This window comes from Nothobranchius furzeri, chromosome 6 (assembly GCF_043380555.1).
Source record: "Nothobranchius furzeri strain GRZ-AD chromosome 6, NfurGRZ-RIMD1, whole genome shotgun sequence".
Classification (NCBI taxonomy): domain Eukaryota; kingdom Metazoa; phylum Chordata; class Actinopteri; order Cyprinodontiformes; family Nothobranchiidae; genus Nothobranchius; species Nothobranchius furzeri.
Window position 1 is genome coordinate 61,757,579 of NC_091746.1, and position 20,734 is coordinate 61,778,312.

Genomic DNA, 20,734 nt, shown 5'->3' on the forward strand with positions numbered 1-20,734 from the left:
TGTCATCATCTGCATAAGTCAGAGTGCACACAGTTATTTTCCAGCGTGTCTGACCATAACAGAACACTGATTCATCAGTGCTGGTTTGTCTTCATGATCGTTATGGGGGGGGGGGGGGGGGGGGGATATAATGGGATAAATTCAGACTCCTGACTGTTACATTTTTCATTAATAACTCTTATTTTTCAGATCGCAATCCTTATTGCTTATTTACTGCAACGCCACCCACTCCAGACGTCAAAACCACAGTCCCTTTGTTAACCAGCAGAGAACGCTGTGGCTCAATTTTTGTCTCGTCAGAAGAAAATATATTTGTAATTATAATGCAATAAACTATTAGAACAGGGAGCACAAATAGAGGGTCTTTTTAATTAATAATGTTGGTAAAATGGGATGTGATGCATGTTACTGGTTTGAACTCGTGAACAGACGAGACAAATTATCAACTCTTCATAATCCCACCAGCAAAAGCAAAATGCCATCACGCAGTAATTAAATCTAATAAGTCAAGGCTGATGATAAGGTCTGTGAATGGCCTGAAGTTATGGTTGCCAGTAGGCTCATTGAAGGAAAATTCAAGTATGATGAAAGCAGCCTTTGAGGGGATCGGATCAGAAGTCCAGCTCCAGGCTGAATGACTCAATAAGGTAAAAACAGGCTAAATAAAAAATTGCATTTTACTTCACTAATTACATTGTATGAAGTGAAGAGATTAAAGCAGCATTTCTTCACTAATGAAATGACTCGTGCAACAATACATGAACACCTCGTCATAAATATTTGGTTCTGTTGTAAAAACAATGATATGAATGAGAATCATCCTGCCCTGATCTGTTATCCAAGGATTGCCTGATGGAATGTCTAAAAGACAAGTTACAACAAGGAAAAATCAGGGTAAAAACTTTAAAAAGATGTTCTGGACTATTGTAATTCATGCTAAACTTAATCAAACTGCCATCAATTGCTAGGCTATAGGTGGTGCAGAAAGGTTTTAAACCGCGACAACAACATCAATCAATCAATCCATCAATAAATTCATCAATCAATCAATCATTTTATTAATAATTTTATTAATAAAGTCCCATCCCACCCCCAATCAAGGGGGCCCATGGTGCTGAACATTGTGCAAAAAAGCAGCACAGTCATGACTCCCAGGCTTACACCCTCCTCTGTCTCTGCTGCCTCCTCTATCTAGCCCTCAACCACTTCATTACTATCACCTGCATCTGTCATCAGCACCCTTATATCCTTCACATGCTCCACGCAGTCACCTCACCCTGCTCACCTGGTTCCACTGCTATACATTCACCAGCCAGCCACCAGTTCCCTGCCAGATTATTGAACACTATGTCAGTAGATCTTCCAGCCTTTCACCTTGCCTGATCCCAGCCTCCGGACCTCGTTTTCACGCCTGACCCCTGCCTAGGGCTCTGCCTGCAATCACTACCCTCGCCTGTCTTTGACCTCTTCTCTAGTCTGCTCCATTAACCTGCTTTGCCTCGTTCTGGTTTTTGACCCACGCCTTCTCTCTGACTCTGTCTCCAGCCTCGCCCTCCTCGGTGAACGCCACGTCTAATAAAGACTCTTTAAGGTGCTTTACTGTGTTTGGTGTCATCATGGGTCCTTCTAGTTCAGCTCACGACAAAAACTGCTGTATAATAAAATACGGAAATAAAAACATTTAAAAACAAAGAGCTAAAACAATAAAAATAGTGATCAAAAACATTAAAATGTGAATAAAAACAACTCGGAAACAGATCTAAAATACACTTAAAGCCTTGCTTTAAAAGTGGACAGCAGTGTGGACTGCTTGATTTCTTGTGGGAGTTGGTTCCAAGGCTGAGGACCCAGAACTACAAAGGCACGATCACGCCTAGACTTGCGCCTTGATCATGGTACCACCAAAAGGTCACTCTGACCCAAACGTAGTGATCTTTCAGGGACATAACGGGTCAGCAGGGAGGCTAAATACGATGGCGCTGATCCAGACAGGATTGAATAACAAGGAGCAGTATTTTGAACGAGATGCAGCTCTTAACCGGTAGCCAGTCCAGAGTTTTCAGGAGGGGAGTGACATGCTCCCACTTATGTGCTCCATAAAGAAATCTGGCAACAGTGTTTTGGACCAGCTGGAGCTAAGTCATTAAGGACTGGTTCAAGCCAGCATAGAGGGAGCACATCACTCCTGTCCTGCTGTCTTTACATTAGCTTCCAGTCTGTTATTATCAGGTGTCTCATTTATCAAACATTGTGTAGAATCCTTACTAAAACCGTACTTAAGCTCAGCAAAAAAAATGTACTCACGCCAAGTAGGTTTGTGACCTATCAAACATGGAGTACGCACAGCTGCACGCAATCTCCGCTTCATAAATCGGAAACTATCTACAAATGTTCTCAACAGCTTTTTAGTCACATCCCGCCCTCACCTCGCCCACTTACTGCCATAAATAGTCAATGCAAAGTGCCTTGCGTGGATCTCATGCATATACATAAGCCGGCTTGTTGCAGCATTTCGATCACGACCGCAGATCAAGGAAGCGCTATTTCACAAGCAGAAATTCAGGTACTTGTGGGTGAGGTGGAGAAATGAAAGGAAGTACTTTTGCAAAACAAATAAGAGAAAATCCACGGAGCGGCACAGCGTTGCTGAAGCCGTCAATGTTGTGAATTCTTCAGAGAGATCTGTGGCGGATATAAAAAAAATGGTCCCAATCAGGATTTGATCCCCAGACTCCCAGGTGAAAGTCACACACACTAACCAGTCAGCCAAACGGAGATCTACCTTGCCCAAGTAGCCAGGGCGCATGATCAATCGGGTCACAGTGACAGGACACACACTGTCACAGACGCATGACATTCTGTCTCAATCTGTCCCCCGCTGATATTCTGCATTCCATATTCTGCCCTTCAGGCTGTGTGTGTGTGTGTGTGTGTGTGTGTGTGTGTGTGTGTGTGTGTGTGTTTGTGTGTGTGTGTGTGTGGGGGGGGGGGGGGGGGGGGGTCTTGTTCTGTGTGAAAACGAAGCAGTACAAGTGATAATACTGCTGGATTTCATAATTTTATCCTTCTCAGCAGCAGCACTGCAGGAGCTCTCCATGTCCAAAATGTGCATAAGCAAGGTCCTTAGTCAACTTAAAATTGTGCACATTTTTCCACTAAGTTTTCATTAATAAATCCCAAAGTTTGCGTGGAAAGTTGCTTACGCAGTTTTCCGACCCCATTTTGTGCATAAGCAAGCTTGATAAATGAGGCCCCTGGTTAGTTTCTAGATTTTGGTAATTGTTCTCAAGGGTTCTTCATGGCAGTGCTCTGCTGTGTTTACTGCATTAGTATGTTCCAACCCAATCTCTTTTCTACAGACCAAGGCCTTTTGGCTTTTCTGAGGTCCAAGTGCAAAGGGAATTGTGACCTTATCAGTTTTGGCCCAAACTTTATGGAACATGCTTCCATTGAATATCTGACTGACTCTATCTCTCACCATTTTTAAGTGTCAATGACTAATGAATTTTATTTCCTATCATTCCTACATAGTAGACTGTGAAACACATTTTACTGAATTATGTTTAGCTTTTTCTGTTTTGGTTTAAATAAGGTGATGATGAAGATGATAATGATTTAAAAAACAGCATATGAAATATATAAAAAATATGAGGAAGGGAAAATATGAAAATATACCAGCAGTATATATTTTTGTCTGATAATAATACTGTATTATTATCATCATCATCATTATTATTAATAATCCCCCTCCCCATCATACCTGGGGCCTGAGTCCCCCTGCATGTTATTTCTGGTCACCCCCCTGGCTAAACTACAGGTAAAACCTCCAGGGTTCTGCGAGTTTAAGCTAATACACCCCCCATTGTAAATATTTATGGCTATCTGCTAATTTCTTCTGTGTTCTCCGGATTTTGCCTGCCACGGAACACCGAGCTCAGGAAATAAAAGTCCCACGTTCAGCCCCAGAGGGAGGACTGTTTGCAGGCTGTCCTCCAGCAGCTCCTGGTTGCATCACGCTTGGAAACTTCACCCAGCTAGGGACTTGCTTTGTGCTTTGCGGTGGGAGCGGAGGGAGGGAGAAAACACACACACACACACACACACACACACACACACACACACACACACACACACACACACACACACACACACACACACACACACACACACACACACACACACACACACACACACACACACACGTCTGCAGTGTGACGGGATTCAAAAGATTCCACTGACTCAGGAGCCTCTGACAGAGGGGGGACGGACGCTGGGTTTTCCCATCGGGAACGTGTTTATTTATTTTCGGGGAGACATAAATGTGTGTTGGAAGTCTGAAGTGTCTCTCGGTGTTTTGTCTCGGGAAAAGAGCCGCGCACTTTTGTCCTTCCTCCTAAGGACGCACGGGACGTTTCGGAGCTGAAAGCGGCTACCATGGAGCGCGTTCCCACCGGTAAAAGTGTCTCGGAGCCGTGTGGTGGACACACACGGGGACTGTAGCGGTTCGGTGTTTGTCCAAGTAGCTGCTGAGCAGTGTTGACCGTTTCTGAGGTTCGGTTGGAGTCCGGGATGCCCGTGAGGAACAGGTACAACCTGGTGGACGATGTGGCGGATTCCCGGCTGCCGCTGCACAACGAGGAGGCTTACCAGCACGGGATTTCCTTCCAAGCCAAGGTGAAACCACCCAGTCCAACCGAACCGGTCCATCTGTGGTGCTATTAGAGTGGCAGGTGCACTGGACTGGACCCCAGCTGGGATCCTTTGTAAAGTTTGAAAACATGGCAGCGCCATGTGGTCCCACTGTGCATGTTAATCACACACTAATCTGGAAACATTAGGATTTTTCATTTAATTTTGCTTCCAAGGGACCAGATATCGTGTCGTAATTTCAAAGTAATATTCGTGACATTATGTTTCAGGTTTTCAGAATGTTTTTCTTGACTTTGGCAGCTTTTCTTCACATTTAGTCTCAGCACCTGATCATGATTTTAACATGAATCATTTAAGGCTCCTAACTCAGGAAGTGGATGTTGGATAATTTAGCAAAACATAACTGGAAATATGCATTTTGTTACCAGCATCCTGTTGCAAAGATGCAATTTGAGTTGAGTCCTTAAAATCACCAGCAATAACAATGTTTCACACATAAAATGAGATTATAGCACAAGCAGGATGATTCCTAAAGAGTGGCTGAGAAATAGACACATGGTTGATCTGATACAGTTTATTTTCATTCACATTTTCACTTTGACATTTAGAGGCATCCTGCTTACATGATCCAGTTTACATTTTGTGGTAAATACAGCCAAAGTCCCTCTATTAAAGGGGGCATAAAATGCAAAACTCAACCGTTTGCATCATTTTGTGCCGCTATGTACGTCTTTACTGCCTCTATAAATACTCTAAATGTGAAAAAATAACATCCACCTGTTTTCTGTCAGTGTTTATTTTTAGGAGTTGTGTCCATGAAACAAGATGTTTCAAAAAGCCCCAGTTTGTGATGTCACAAAAGGGGAAAATAGAAACGAATAAACTCGTGTAACAGAGAATTGCTACAAGAGGAGCAGCAGCAGCTCTACTTGGTTCCCCCTTCTATTTATCAAAGCGTCTCAGTTTTATAGCAGCCTGAGTGGATGATGGGTGGGTGTGTACAACTCCAGCTTGTTTTCTTAAAGTGACAGTGCCCCGAAATGGCTCATTCTGGAAGGTACTGAAAATGTCAAGAGTAAATCTGCTCAAATAACTATGTGAGACGGATTTAGTGACAAGTTTCATGAATATGCTTAGTTGGTTATGTGCATAGGTGAAATTCTGGTGATTCGATACGTATCATGATACGGGGAGACGATACGATATATCACGATATATTGCGATACATTCAGCTATATTAACAATTTTTTAGACTGAATTTATTGTACAAAAATTCATCACACAGTCTAAACTGATACTTAACATGTTTAACATGAGGATCTGAACCATGACAGAGGGATTTACATGTCAATAGTGGAAACAAAACCCATTGCACACTGGTGCCAACTAATGTTCGGCTTTGAATCGCACCAAAAGAAAAGAAAATACACAAATGTTTGAATGTAAATTATTCCAAAAATTCGATTCATAGCTTTTAAATATTGATATAATATTGCATGAAAAAATATCACGATATATTGTCATATCGATATTTTCTTACATCCCTAATGCTTTGGATCAACTGTAGAACTACTTTAACTTAAGACAACAAAGTCACAACATGTCCCCTTTAAGACATCAACATAGACGTGGGACCATGTTAATACTATCATAGTGTTAATCAGCCAGTGCAGAGACATTATAGTATTGGGTTGAAGAGTTCATTATATTCATTGCAGACTTGTTAATTATCCTAAATACTCAGTTATACTTACAGGTTGTTTCTACTTGGAGACATATTTGGATTGCAATCTTCAGTTACTTACAAATTTGTAGAAAAGGTTGGGATGAAATTGTGATTTATTTTTTTCACTGTAAAAAATCTCAATATGTTTTGCCATACCATCATTTCATTTATAAAGACTTAACTAAATTGAGTCTGGCTGCTTGGAAGCAAAGATAAATTTGAGACAGTGTAAAACTTTTGCACAGTTGTTTACAGTTGATCTGAATAACCCACAAAAAGACATCTTGGTGGCTGTATTTTCAAGTTTTCTTAATTTATTGAATCACCAACCTACCCAGGTGTAGATGAGTGTGTTTTGTTTTTATTTATTTATTGGTTTGCTGTCATTTTAGTTGTGGATTATCATCAGTAGTGGCCAGTATTTGTATAGCACCTTAGGGTTCTACAACCCCCCAAGATGCTTCACAACACAATTAGTCATTCACCCATTCACACACACGTTCACACACTAGTGATGATGAGCTACAATGTAGCCACAGCTGTCCTGGGGCAAGGCTGCTGAATACAGGCGCCACTGGTCCCTCTGACCACCACCAGCAGGCTAAGCTGGTTAAGTGTCTTGCTCAAGGACACCACAGCAGCATTCTCTGGTCAGAATCAGGATCAAACCTGCAACCTTCCGATTAATGGACAATCCGCTCTACCTCCTGAGCTATGCTGTCCCTAAAAGATTCATCATCAGAATCACATCCAACATCAGGAAACCTTTAAGGCGTTTGTGCTTTTTGTGGATTTCTGTTGATGGACTTTAGTCACAGTTCCTTATCTGGAGCGGTTTGTGTAAACAGGAAGCAAAGGGTTAAAACAAGGAAGTGTTGAGGCTCCAAAGTTTAACCTCAGGGGCACTTGCATCCAATTAGGTCTGCTTTTCATATCAAATAGGAAACATTCATTCTATAAAATCCCAGCATAAACCAATGTTTAAAAAAATGGCTGTGGATCTACGGCAGTTAAATAAAATACAAACATCTCAATTCACTTTGAGATCCAAACTGAGCAACGATAAATGTATGTAGACAGTAATGCGTTAAATACAGATATTAAACACGAAATGCAGTCATCTCCTCGCCATGTCAGTGGCAGAGCTTTTACGCTCACAAAACCTTTAGCGTAATCCAAATACGGGCAGCATCAAAGACTGCATGCTCCCCGCAGCTCCTCGTGAATTTAAATGCATGCAATAAGGCCCAGCAGTGTCATCTTTACCTTTATATGAGACGCTGCAGTCTGAAATAGAAACCCTGGGATTGCTACATTATAGTGAAATATTTAGTTACAGTAACTAATCCTGCCTTTTATGTGTATCTGTTCACTACAGTACGTAGGGAGCCTCGACGTGCCCAGACCCAACAGCCGGATGGAGATTGTGGCATCCATGAGGAGAATCAGGGTAAGAGAAAAGCACTTTCAGAGGGAATTTCCACGTATGTTTGATAAGTAAAGTCAAGCATTTGGAAAGTTTTCTTAAAATTTCCCATTGTTCAATGGTGTCAGTGCACCTTTTTGTAATAATGTAAGCTTAGACACGATTTAAAACCACATTTACATAGTTGTTAAATTCAGACAGCTTGGTGTGTATAACGTAGCATACCATGAAGTCTGCCATCTTTGAACTGCTATTCTTTGTAAACTAGTGATGTTGTAATGGTCATGGAGAATCGGTTTGTTTTGCGGAAAGCTGGTACAACACGTCATCTGGATAAACGTATACGTCACTTTGGATAAATGCGTCTGCTAGGGCTGCATGATATTAGGAAAACCAGCGCCAGCGATATGCGATAACAGTGATTAATATTGCGATGACGATATTACTTGCGATAAATAAAAACTTAACTCGGGAACAAAATAATCAAAAACAAAGAAATAAAAAATGACACAAAATATTCATAAAATGAAAACAGCTAAAGATTTGAGGAAAGGGAAAAAGAAAATTAACAAGAAACGATAATCAGTGGATCCCGGGAAAAGCAAAATCAGCAGAAAGAGCCAAACAAAGCTAACTCGGGTGTTTGCTAACCATCAAAATTAAGTGCCGTCCGCCTCGGGGCGGGCATCTAACCTATGAGAACCCACCCAATTGGCCAAATGGGTGAAGAGCTCCATTTGATTTGTTAAAAAACATGCTTCCGTTTGATTGACAGAATGCATTATGTTTAGCAAACATTCGCGCTGACCATTCATTGCGATATTTATCTGTTCTTTGCGATATGCATATTGCACATGCTGATATCACGATAACGATATATTTGCGATATATTGTGCAACCCTAGCGTCTGCCAAATAAATAAACATAAAATAAACATAAAGAAAGGATGTCTGCTCCAAGAAGAACATTAGAAACACGAAAAAATGCGTAACGGTACTTTTATAATCTGCAAAAAATTTCGATTAATTGTGAGTTAACTCGTGATTAATAGCGATTAAAGTTGTTATTGACTGACAGCTCTAATATATCTAACCATAGCATTTGATGAAAAAGCATTTCATCAATATCCAATTTTCCCAAAACCATTAATATAAAGGTCACACTCAGTGGTTAAGTCCTTTGGTGACTGACCCGTGATGGAAGACAGGAACTACTTTTACTCCAACACCATAATCACACACAGGATGAAAAGAGTGTGCCGCTGTCAGAAGAAATCTGCTGTGGGGGTGCAGTGATGCGTTAGCTGACTGAAGGATCACAATAATGTCAGAAAGCAAAGGAAGAAATGAATGTTTCTTTTGTAAATGTTAGTGGATTCACTCTGCTGCTTGGTTTATTGCTCATAGTCAAGCTGATGGTTTTAAGATTTGTTTGTTGCCGTTTTGTCTTTTACCAGTTTTCCAGTAACTCAAGATTGAGTGTTGTAGAGCTAATTTACTCTAAGGTAAAGCACAGCAAATGAACAGGACTGTGTGTTTGTTGTACCATATGTAGGTATGACTCACTAATGCATGTTTGTTTTTTAACTACAAACCTGTAGTAAGGCTGCCAAAAGGCATTAAGGCACCCTGATTGCTATTTCTTCTGTTTTTGTCACAGTTTGTGGTTCATATTTTCTCTCTTAGTTTTGGACATAAACACAGAGAAAACATCCAAATGTTCGGTTTGGTCTGGAACAGTGTGCTACATAACTTTTGGCATTAGTAAAACCAAGTAAACAAGAATTAGCAACAAACTGAAAGCAATTTCCCCTTCAGATAACAGTAAGATTTTGGCATAACAAGAGTAAACCCAGCCCCTTTGGCTGCTTTATAACTCAGACTCCCTAATAGATGCATTATTTTAGGTTAGAGGGACATAAAAAGTTAGGACCTTGCCATGATTTTTCCACAAGCACTAAAACTGCCATAAATCAGTGGATAATGTGCTTCAAGTGTCCGGCATTCAAGCTCCACATCACACTGGATTAATAAAATAAAAATTACGCTGACTGCCCTAGATGCACACATGGAGTTTAAATGATAGTGGTTCATGTTGATGCACATGATGACCTCAGAAAGGGAGAGGTGAGAAAATTGTGGATTTATTAAAAGTGAAATTGTGAAATTCAACAATAATACACCGATCACATACCTAAATATTGTAACATACTGTTGTTGCCTTAGTTGCCACAGTGACAAGCAATAAACTACTGTTTTCATTAGGGATACCAATATTGGCATTAAAATGTAATATCAGAAATTATATGCATTTGTTTTTACTTTTAACCCTTTAACTTCCTCACCATGAAAAAAACAATGAAAACATTCCACATTAGCATTTTTTCATTTGGGGAAATGGGTTTTAGTTTAATGTAAATAATATTATTAATATACTAATTGTAGTAATATTAAGGTAATAAGAATGCAATGTAATAATGTTACACCTTTTCTTTTGTTTTACTATTTTTCTTGTTAAGATCATTTAATGCTTTAATGTGATATAAGGACTTTAGATGTGCTCTACCCAGTCAGTTGATACACAACTCTTACATTCCATGGACATAAAATACATCAAACTCTTCAGCTATTTCTTCTCTCACTCAAAATGTTAAAAGAGGACTGATCTGAGGTGTAAATGATAAATGACCTGCACTTGTGTAGTATTTTTCCAAGTCCGAGGACTCCAAAGTGCTTTACACTACAGCCAGTCATTCCGCCGTTAACACACACACGCGCATGTTATAGTCTTGGAGACTGGCAAAAATAATGTTTAAAGTTTAAGTATACATGATAGGAGATTTGTGATGTTAGTTACCTAAAATTATTTCATTTTTCTTTTTTGTATGAGGCGAGGACCCCCGCATATATTGGTATCCGTTTATATCGCAAATTTAGAGTTTAGCCTTGTTTATACTTCTCCGTCAGCAAGATTGCAATTCCCTGCCAGGACAGCAGGGGGCGGTGACCTTTTCTGGAGGATCTGCCTACCGTTACGGTGATGTCTCTGGTAGACAACAGTTTATTTACTTTGGCTTGAAAACACACTGGCGCTGTTGTTGGTTCGTACCAATCCATCCATACTTGCATGCCTGTCAGAGACTGCTTGCATCAACGCATATTGCAGCTGCGTGTCTCCGCACTTCAACATGGAAAGTATAAACTTCACATTAGAGTAAATCAGTATATCAGATATGAAAAATAATATCTTACATCCTTAGTTTTCAAGCTTTTGCTTTCAGAATTAAAATTTAAAAGTTATTTTTTTTAAATAAGAAAAAACATGTTAAAGTTTGAATATGGAACACAAACACCATAGTGACATCTAGTGTGTGGAGGTTGGAGTTGCAACAATAGAACAAAGCTTCCAGTTGTCGGGATACCAGGATTGCTATGAAGCAGAGGTGGGACCAAGTCACTGCTTTGCCAGTCACAAGTAAGTCGCAAGTCTTTCCAGTAAAGTCTCGAGTCAAGTCCAAGTCAAAGACAACAAAGTTCGAAGTCAATGATGTGGAAGTCCAAGTCAAGTCCAAGTCCTCAACTTTGAATTTTCAATTCATAATCAAGTCATCAGTCCAACTTCAATATGACAATAATAAGTAAATTCCAGAAATAAAGTTTCTTAAAGCTTCATTTATTTGGTCAAACCAGCAGAAAGTGCAACTGAAGTTGATTATAAGCAAAGTGCTGCTGAATCTAGCAGAACAACCTCAAACCCAGAACGAAGAATGATTTATGATTTTTGTCCATGTTGTGCCACTTTTGTGTTAAAATATCAAATATGCTCAAGTCATCATCAAGTCAACAGATGCAAGTCAGTTCAAGTCGCAAGTCATTGGTGTTCAAGTCCGAGTCAAGTCGTAAGTCTTTATAGATTTTATCAAGTCAAGTCAGAAGTCATTAAAATAATGACTCGAGTCTGACTCAAGTCCAAGTCATGTGACTCTAGTCCACACCTCTGCTATGAAGTGACCAGCCAGCACCGTGTCCAGGTACAAATTGTACAGGTTAAGGACTAATTTCTACCAAGTTTATTTTACAAACAGTATTGAACGTTAGAACATCTTCTGGGCTCAGAGGTAGCTGCTTGACTTGCCGAGTCCGCCATTTTCCACAGTGCCAGCCTCCCTGTGCCGAGCAATGTTTGGCAACCCGCAATGGTGCCCTCTATTGGCTGGTAGATGTAAACATAAAACCCTTCAATCTGAACACCTCTAAACCCCCCTGAAGGTATGTTTTTTTAAAACAAATGTAGCTTTTTATTGAATTTGTTCCATATTCAACCTTTAATGGACTTGGTCTGAAATGTCTGGAAATCAGAGCTGTAAAAGAAACTCAAATCAGTGCTTTCCCTCAAAACTACAGTCGTTGCATTTCTGCTGTTATTTGTATTGCCAGTGGATAACTCATTCTGAATTTGTATCCTTAAGACTCTTTGCAGCTTTATAAACTGCCTGTGTGTGTGTGTTTTTTTAATTGTGTTCCTTAATTACCAAACTTGCCAACGAATGAGTTTGTATGATCATGAAGACCATGGTGATACACAGCTGGGTGGCACAGAAAAGGAAACACACCTAGACTTTCAAAAAATCTCAGCATTTGATCGCAATGTTACTTTTTAAAATGCATCCCATGTATCAGATGGACTGGTATAAATAGTAACTTCCCATAGATTAATGCATTTTGTTTATAAGGAAGCAGCTTCCTGTTATGAGTGTAAATTTGAAGTCCTCTGATACCATAGGCAGGTCTACATAAACAACTTTTGGTGTGTGTGTGCGTGCGTGCGTGCGTGTGTGTGTGTGTGTGTTTAAAGTCATCTCTACAGACAGAGATGAGACATCAAGTCCAATCCTTCCTTATTGTGTAGAAAAACATTACCAGATGTTTAGTGGTGAGTTTCGGAGGCTGCTGGTTGGATTTTGTTGCCCTCGAGGAGTGTCGGTGTACCCGCCTCGCTCTGCCTCCATCCTTAAAGTGTCTGCTGGCTGCAGCTGAATATTTAATGCTTAAATATGAGAGTTGTATGGATCCTCTCCTCTAGCTGACTCTAGCAACTAAGCACACCTCACAGCATCCCAATTCACTCTTCAAATAATAGAAAAAAGACAGTCATCATGAAGTGAACAGCAGGACACAACCATATGTCCTACACATGCCACAGCCTTTGATTTCAGTTTACCATCTACTGTTAATACTGTTTTTTATTCTAAACCCTGTGTCCTTGTCTTTTTTCATATTTTAGCATTATATGCTGGCAGGTTCCTTTTACACTCATGTTTAATCAGCTTATTGCTCAACGCTGCACATATGCTCTCTCCATCATCACTCAATCACTAAATTGTCTAGTTTGCACTTTCCAAGTTAAAGATTTACAGTCTTCCTCATGTTTCCTTGCATGCCTTCAGGTTTATGCAATTAATCAAATTTGTATTTTAGTTTTTATTTCTGCTCCAAACATTTGAATTATCAATGTAGTAAAAACCATCTGGGGGCTAAATCGTGGTGCTTTTAAGAAGACCAATGCCAGTAAAAGTGGCAGAACGATGGCAAAACACACTGGTGATGCTTAAATTCTAAAAAATAAAAACACCTTCATAACATTCTGTTATGATCCTGTCACAATTGCCATGTTCAACAGTATTTTTCTGCACGAGTGAATGCAAATTTACAGTGTGACATAGCAGTGTGTGGCTGTCTGACTCGAGTGTTTACCCGTACATTTCGGTGGCTAATGCAGAAAATGGGGGGTTTAAGACTATTTTCACGTTCTGCTTGCATGTGAAACTCCGTGACCAATTGAATTTCAATAGGAACAACATTTTTCAGTGATCCTCACCCTTAAAAAGCAGACGTCTATATTGATTATATGATGTTAAAAGTAATTTTGGTGTCATAGTTTAGACTTTCATCTTTTTATAATCTCCGCTTAACAGCAAATGACTGCCTCCTGTTGATGCCAACTAGTAACTGCAGACATTTTGAAATGGATTGTAGGAATGCTCCGATCTGATCACATGATTTTAAAAGGTTCGGAATTGGGGATAAAGATCAGATTTAATCTTATAAAACAACAAGTACGACTTTTTTATTCATCTTGAGATAGATATTTTTAAATGGAATAAGGAATGATTTAGTTTTAATTTCTACTTCTTCCCGGCTCATTAAATTAACATGTTTTTTAATCAATGCACTTCCTTAACGAGTGAAAGTTTGATGTGTTTTCTTAGTTTCCTCCTTATTTTAATGCTTTGCTGAAAAGTATATATATATATACTTTGTATGCCTCCCACTTCCTGTGTTATTTTTTAGTTTTTCTTTATTGATTAACTTCACCTTTTTAATCACTGATTGGGATTTTCACGTTAGAGTGGTCTGTTTGATGCCCAGCAGGGGAAATGATGGTTTGACCGTGTATATTTCTTTCTGTCGTGATTTCCAGAAGAACATCACCATGGAAACTATGCTACAAAACACAACTGGGCCAGGACAGCTTATGTTAGAAATAATAAATCAACAAATCATACTAACAGCTGAAACAACCTTTTAGAATAAATCAGAGCTTTCTCTAAAGCAACACTCACTAACCTCTTTGTGTTTCTCTGACAATCATCATAGAAGATAAATAAAGAAGTCCTCTGACATCAGAAACCATTAATAGAATGTCCAGACGCATGAAGCTGTGTACAACATTTTTAAGAATGAAAAAATACTTTATTCATATTTCCAAGTGCAACCAATATACGTCATCACCCCCAGAGTGCATTGCGTGCGGAAAACATGGCGTCCTACGTATGTCAAAAAATGTACTGAATATTATAGATTTATAAATAAACAGCAATATTTTCTGTGTTTCTAACAACATAGTTTAGTACAACAGAAAACTTGTGGCGTATTAGGGCATACGCGTCCTCAAAGCCGGAGTTCCTTTTAAAGCCTCCTTAAAAGAAATAATTCCACCCAATTCCAAATGAGAGAAATTTCTGAGCCAGTTCATTTAACCCTCTTACATCATTCCAGGGCAAGCATCTGAGCTTTTGCGACCAGGCTTGCTCTTGAAGGCATGTTTGCCAAGTCAAAGTGTAATTAACTTCCTATAGATGAATATTGACTAGACTTTATGAATATTCCGCATCATCTCTCTTCCTCCTGCCTTTCATTTAAAAGTGCCGAGCCTCAGATCCTCCGACTCTGGATTTGAGTGTGATTAAAGGAAGGAGGACTTGTGCGGAAGTCCAGGAATGGAGAGATGTTGTGTGGTGGCGGGCAGAACCACAGCGGCCCCGTCTCCCTCTGTTAATCTCTTTAGTCTCAGTCAGTGTGAGAAACATGGCAGCGGACGTGATACGAGAGGACGGAGAAGGGACGACTTCTGCTTGTTGAGTCTAAGATCTCGCCAGTCTGGGGTTTGCTGGGAGAATCTGCGCTCGGTTACGGGCACAGAGTTAGAGGGGACTGGGTCCGTGCGTGATCTTGGTGCTGCAGCCCCGCTGCAGACCCGGTTTGGTTTGGTCAATGCCAGGTCTGTGCTGAACAAAACTTTTATTCTTCGTGACTTTTTTATTCAGCATGACCTGGGTTTTCTCTGCATCTGTGAGTCCTGGATCCCGTTTGGTGACACAAGTTCCCTACTCGAGCTCATACCACCTGGCTGCTCGTGTTTTAATACCCCCAGACCACGGGGCAGAGGTGGAGAGCTGGTTGTTTTTAAATCCAGCTTTCCTTGTAAACAGCTTACACCCACCATGTCATTTTCTTCCCTTGAACTGTGCTTATTTGAACTGTGCATCTCCCCCCGCCTGCTCGTCGTGCTGATTTATCGCCCTCCAAAGACTGACTCTAACTTCCTTAATGATTTCTGTGATCTTGTGGCAGACTGCATCCTAAAATATGACTATGTCCTATTTTTTGGTGATTTTAACATCCATATCTGCTGTCCTGACAATGTGCTTGCTAAAGATTTTTTTAATTTGCTAGATTCATTCAATCTAACTCAATGGGTATCATCCCCAACTCATGCCAGGGGTCACACCCTGGACCTGGTTATCTCTTATGGTCTACCCGTCATGAACCTTGTGACTTTGCCTCCGGTGTTCTCTGACCACTCTCCAATACTCTGTGATGTTACGTTGCCATGTCCTGTCCCTGTGTGTGAAGCTCCAGCTACTAGGTTCAGAGCCCTGGATGCAGAAACTATTTCAAAGTTTGTGGACTATATGTCTGTAAGGTTAGAGACCTTTAACCCTGATCCATCTAACGTTGATCACAATTCACAACACTTTGATGTACTTTGTAATCAGGTCCTGGACGTGGTTGCCCCTCTCAAACTGTGCAAGTCTCGACCTAGGAGGGAGCCATGGCTCTCTGATGTCACACGGGCTTGCAGGCAGGCGTGTAGATCCTCGGAGAGAAAGTGGAAAAAGGATGGCCTACAGGTCTCGCATGAGTTGTTCAGAGCATCTCTGGTTGCTTATCAGGATGCTGTGAGGACTGCCAGAACGGCCTATTTTGCAGACATCATTGAGACAAACTCCAATAATCCTAAGATTCTCTACAAAACGCTAAACTCAGTTCTGGTGTATCAGGAGCCTAGCTCCATGTCTCCTACAGCTGCTGGAAACTCTGAAGCTTTTCACAAATTCTTTGTTGATAAAGTGTCGGGCATTAGAGCAGCCATTTCAGGTAACTCTGTTGACCCTGTTCCAGTTCCTCCATCACCACCCACCCTGAGCTCCCTCAATACAGTTTCATACTCTGAGCTGAGTAAGCTAGTTGCGAGGCAGAAGCCATCTGGCTCTCCACTTGACGTTCTGCCACCTCGTCTCTGGAAGGCTGCCTTTCCGTGCCTTGGCCCTTCACTTGGTCAGATTATCAATGGGAGCCTCAGCACAGGTGTTGTCCCAGCTGCTTTGAAAGCAGCAGTTATTCGGCCGACCCTGAAGAAACCTGGTGCTGATGTCTCTGTGATCGCAAATTACAGGCCCATCTCTACCCTGCCTTTTACATCTAAACTGCTTGAGAAAGTCGTTTATCAGCAGCTGGTCTCACATTTAGCTGACTCTGATCTGTTTGAGGTTTTCCAATCAGGGTTCAGGTCTGGCCATAGCAGAGTCTGCTCTACTGAGGGTCCTAAATGACATCTATCTATCACTAGATCAGGATACATCTGTGCTGCTTCTGTTGTTAGACCTGACAGCAGCCTTCGACACAGTTGACCACGCGATTCTACTCGATCGCTTGGAACGATGGGTTGGGATCAAAGGGTCAGCTCTGGATTGGTTTAGATCGTATCTCCAAAACAGGACATTCTGCGTTAAACTGGGTGATGTTTTTTCTTCTTGGGAGGGGCTCCGGTGGGGGGTCCCGCAGGGGTCGATCCTTGGTCCACTTTTGTTTGCCATTTATCTGCTACCTCTGGGGTCAATCTTTCGTAAACATGGCCTATCATTCCATCTGTATGCTGACGATTGCCAGATTTACTCTCCGTTGTGTCAGGAGAAAGGTCACTCTATTCAGTCCTTTGTCTCCTGTGTTAATGAGGTGAAGTCTTGGCTAATGTCCAACTATCTACATCTGAATGAGGGAAAGACAGAGCTCATTGTTTTTCACCCCAACAGCAGGAATGTGGATCGTTATGCTGATCTTGGCCCTCTTTCTCCATACTCAAAACCAGTTGTTACCAGTTTGGGGGTGAAACTTGATGTAGGACTTAAATTTGATGCTCACATCAATTCTGTGATCCGGTCCAGTTTCTTTCACCTGAGACGCCTTGCTAAAATCAAGCATATGCTGTCGAGAGCCCACCTGGAGCGGGTACTGCATGCCTTTGTTATTTCTCGGCTTGACTACTGCAACTCTCTATATGTAGGGTTGTGTCAGTCATCACTGCATCGCCTACAGGTTGTGCAGAACAGCGCTGCCAGGTTCCTGACTGGGACCAGGAAACGGGACCACATCAGTCCGGTTCTGGCCTCTCTGCACTGGCTTCCGATTTGCTATCGCTCACAATTCAAAATCCTCGTCTTTGTTTATCATTTCTTCCAGGGTGGTGGTCCCCCCTATCTAGCCTCACTCCTGAACAAACATTCCCCATCACGTGCTCTGCGCTCCTCTGACCAAGGCCTGCTCGCTGTCCCTCGGTCTAGGTGTCGTACCCGTGGGGACCGGGCTTTCTCAGTCCTAGCACCGTCACTCTGGAACCAGTTGCCACCCTCAGTTAGGCTGTCCCCTTCTCTGCCAGTCTTTAAGAATCACCTAAAAACACACCTCCTCCGCTTGGCGTTTCCAGAACATGTTTGATTTTGGCCCTCTATTATGTTGAATCCATTCCACAGTTTTCATTGGTACACTCAATCCATCCACTCAATCCAAATGTGTTTCACACATTTGTCCTTTACCGGAATGTTTCATCTATCTTGTAATTTCCATTTTGTATTTTGTAATTTGTATTTTGTAATTTGAATTTCTTTTATTGTTGATTTATTCACTATATTTACATACAACTGTACAATGTTCAGCGCTTTGGGCTTCCTGACAGGGTAGCGGAAGGCGCTTTATAAATAAAGCTTTGATTGATTGATTGATTGAGTCCACACACCTCACACACCTGCTATCCCCAAAGGCAGAATGGGAAAATACACAACTTTGCATTCGGTGGATCTTTTCATAGAAGTTTTTATTGTGCAATGTTTCCATCCCATCATGACTGACTGGTCCTACTGGGCTGCTTTTGAAGAATTTGTTTCATTCAGTTTAACCAGTGGCATAGAAAGTGTGTGTGTGTGTGTGTGTGTGTGTGTGTGTGTGTGTGTGTGTGTGTGTGTGTGTGTGTGTGTGGACACCTCTTGCATTCTAACAGCCTCCACAATCGGTTAACGAGCCTGAGTAACAAAGGCTGGTGTTGCTTCATCCACACGGAAAGATTCGGCGTATTCCACGGCTCGCTGCCTCAGAAAAGGATGAGTGTATGTGCTGGAATCTCCTTGGGAAACAAACGTAACTATTTACAGGAAGCCCTCTCTCTACAAAAGTAAAAACGTTTCAGGCTATTTTCCTCCTCGGCCAGTCTCTCCGTGCGCTTCCACTTTTATATTTCTATCCCCTCGCCTCCTCTTTCTTCTCTATCACTGTTTTCTTTCCATTCCCTCTCTCTCCTCCGACCAAAATAGAATATCTCAATTTAGCCCGTCTCTGGCTATGGCTATCTACTCAGTGCTGTCAGGAATAGATTTTAGGCTGAGGGCAGGCTATGCACGCTTCCCTTTGAATTTTGATCAGCTCTAATGGGATTTTATACCTCCCTCACATGTCCATCAGAGAGCAGCTTTCTCCACAGGCCGCCAAGTGTTTTGGACTTGCACTGAACATGCAAGAAAGACAGCAACCTGACATTTTATTGGGTTTTTGCTCAGGGCCAGGTGTTTGACTTTTAAAGAGATTTCTCTCTTAGGTTTTTAAAGTTTACGCCCAAGACTTGTGAGCTCACCGTTAGACAGCGTGCAGTCAGCCATCCTTCTTTAAATGGCTCAAATCTCTTGGAATGCAGTTTTTTATGCTCATGTTATTTTTCACACCTTTGTGCCACTGTGAATCTAGCATTACATGGTTATTTGGACAAAGTTGTAAAACATTTTCTGCTGGACCTGATCCTTGATTTCACTGAATGTGCAAAATTCAGTAGCTAGCAGAAACTTAGCATGCTAACCGGAGCTAAGTTTTTTCATAAAGTCATTATTAATGATAATAATGTACTTTTGTTTAGTGCTTTGACTCCAAAGCGCTTTACACTAAGATCTAAGTATGCTCAATATCCTATAAACCGATATTGTACAACTCTTAATTTCCGATATTTATATAAATTGATAAATGTTAGGGCTGCACGATATTAGGAAAACCTGCGATATTCGAAAACAGTGCTTATCGATATTACTCATGATAAATGAACAAATACTAAAGTATGCACAAACAAATACAGAACAGAAAACGTTAGGCGTGACGTAGGGCTGCACGATATTAGGAAAACCTGCGATATTCGATAACATTGCTTAATATTGCGATATCGATATTACTCAGGATAAATGAACAAATACTAAAGTATGCAGTGTTGATGTCATCTGGCGTGTGACGTCTGCTCTGGGTTCAAAGCAAACAAAAACTAATGCATGAATTCCATTACAACATAACATTTTTATTGCAAAAATATGCAGCTGCACCTGCTACTGTATTAGCAGCAAAACAACAAACTGCATGCACGCAGTTTCTCAGTGACTTTAAAACATCACCTCCACCATAAAACTTTTTCTGATGCTCCAAATACAGAAAAACATCCCTTACCAGGGTTTTTTGAATAAAAAAATAAAAAAATCGGAAAATAAGTTTAAATGTTAAATAATAGTTAACATCACTTAAACGCAACAGCAAATTATCTCATTGCTACTGAGCATTTTCTCCACTTATGTGGTTATGATATAAGGCTGTTGCTGCAATTGGGAAGTGATCTGTGCTGGGCCAAACTAGGAGAATATTAAGATTTTTTGAGGGAAAGAGAAAAACAATTGTCTACCTTTCAGAAGAGGAACTGGCAAAAAAACTACATGGAAAATATGTGATAATGTTTGTTTTTAACCCCAAATTGAACAAGTTTACCTAGATCTTAAAAAGCTGCTCAGATGATGAAACTGCAACTATGATTCTGGTAACAAGCTAACAAATTGAACTAGCCCCTTTAAGATAACCGGTGTCGGTACAAGATCGGCTCGGGGTCTGTCGACTGATGACGTCAAAGTAGTTGATTGGCTGAACATGAACCTTACGGATTTACGTAATCACGTTACGTTGTTATCACGTTACATTGGTCCAGGCAAATCTTTCTGTTGGAAAGATGGACAACTTTTA

At 40.9% G+C, this 20,734-nt stretch overlaps 1 protein-coding gene across 1 annotated transcript in view; it reads left to right on the forward strand.

The window, feature by feature from the left end:
• The first annotated feature begins 2,998 nt into the window (after positions 1 to 2,998).
• si:dkey-34e4.1 (carboxyl-terminal PDZ ligand of neuronal nitric oxide synthase protein) overlaps positions 2,999 to 20,734 on the forward strand; it is a 94,552-nt gene continuing 76,816 nt past the window's right edge. Inside the window, exons 1-2 of the mRNA XM_015943037.3 lie at positions 2,999 to 4,674; positions 7,755 to 7,826. Coding sequence (XP_015798523.3) covers positions 4,570 to 4,674; positions 7,755 to 7,826 — 177 coding nt within the window. The 5' untranslated portion in view covers positions 2,999 to 4,569. The remainder of the gene's footprint in view (positions 4,675 to 7,754; positions 7,827 to 20,734) is intronic.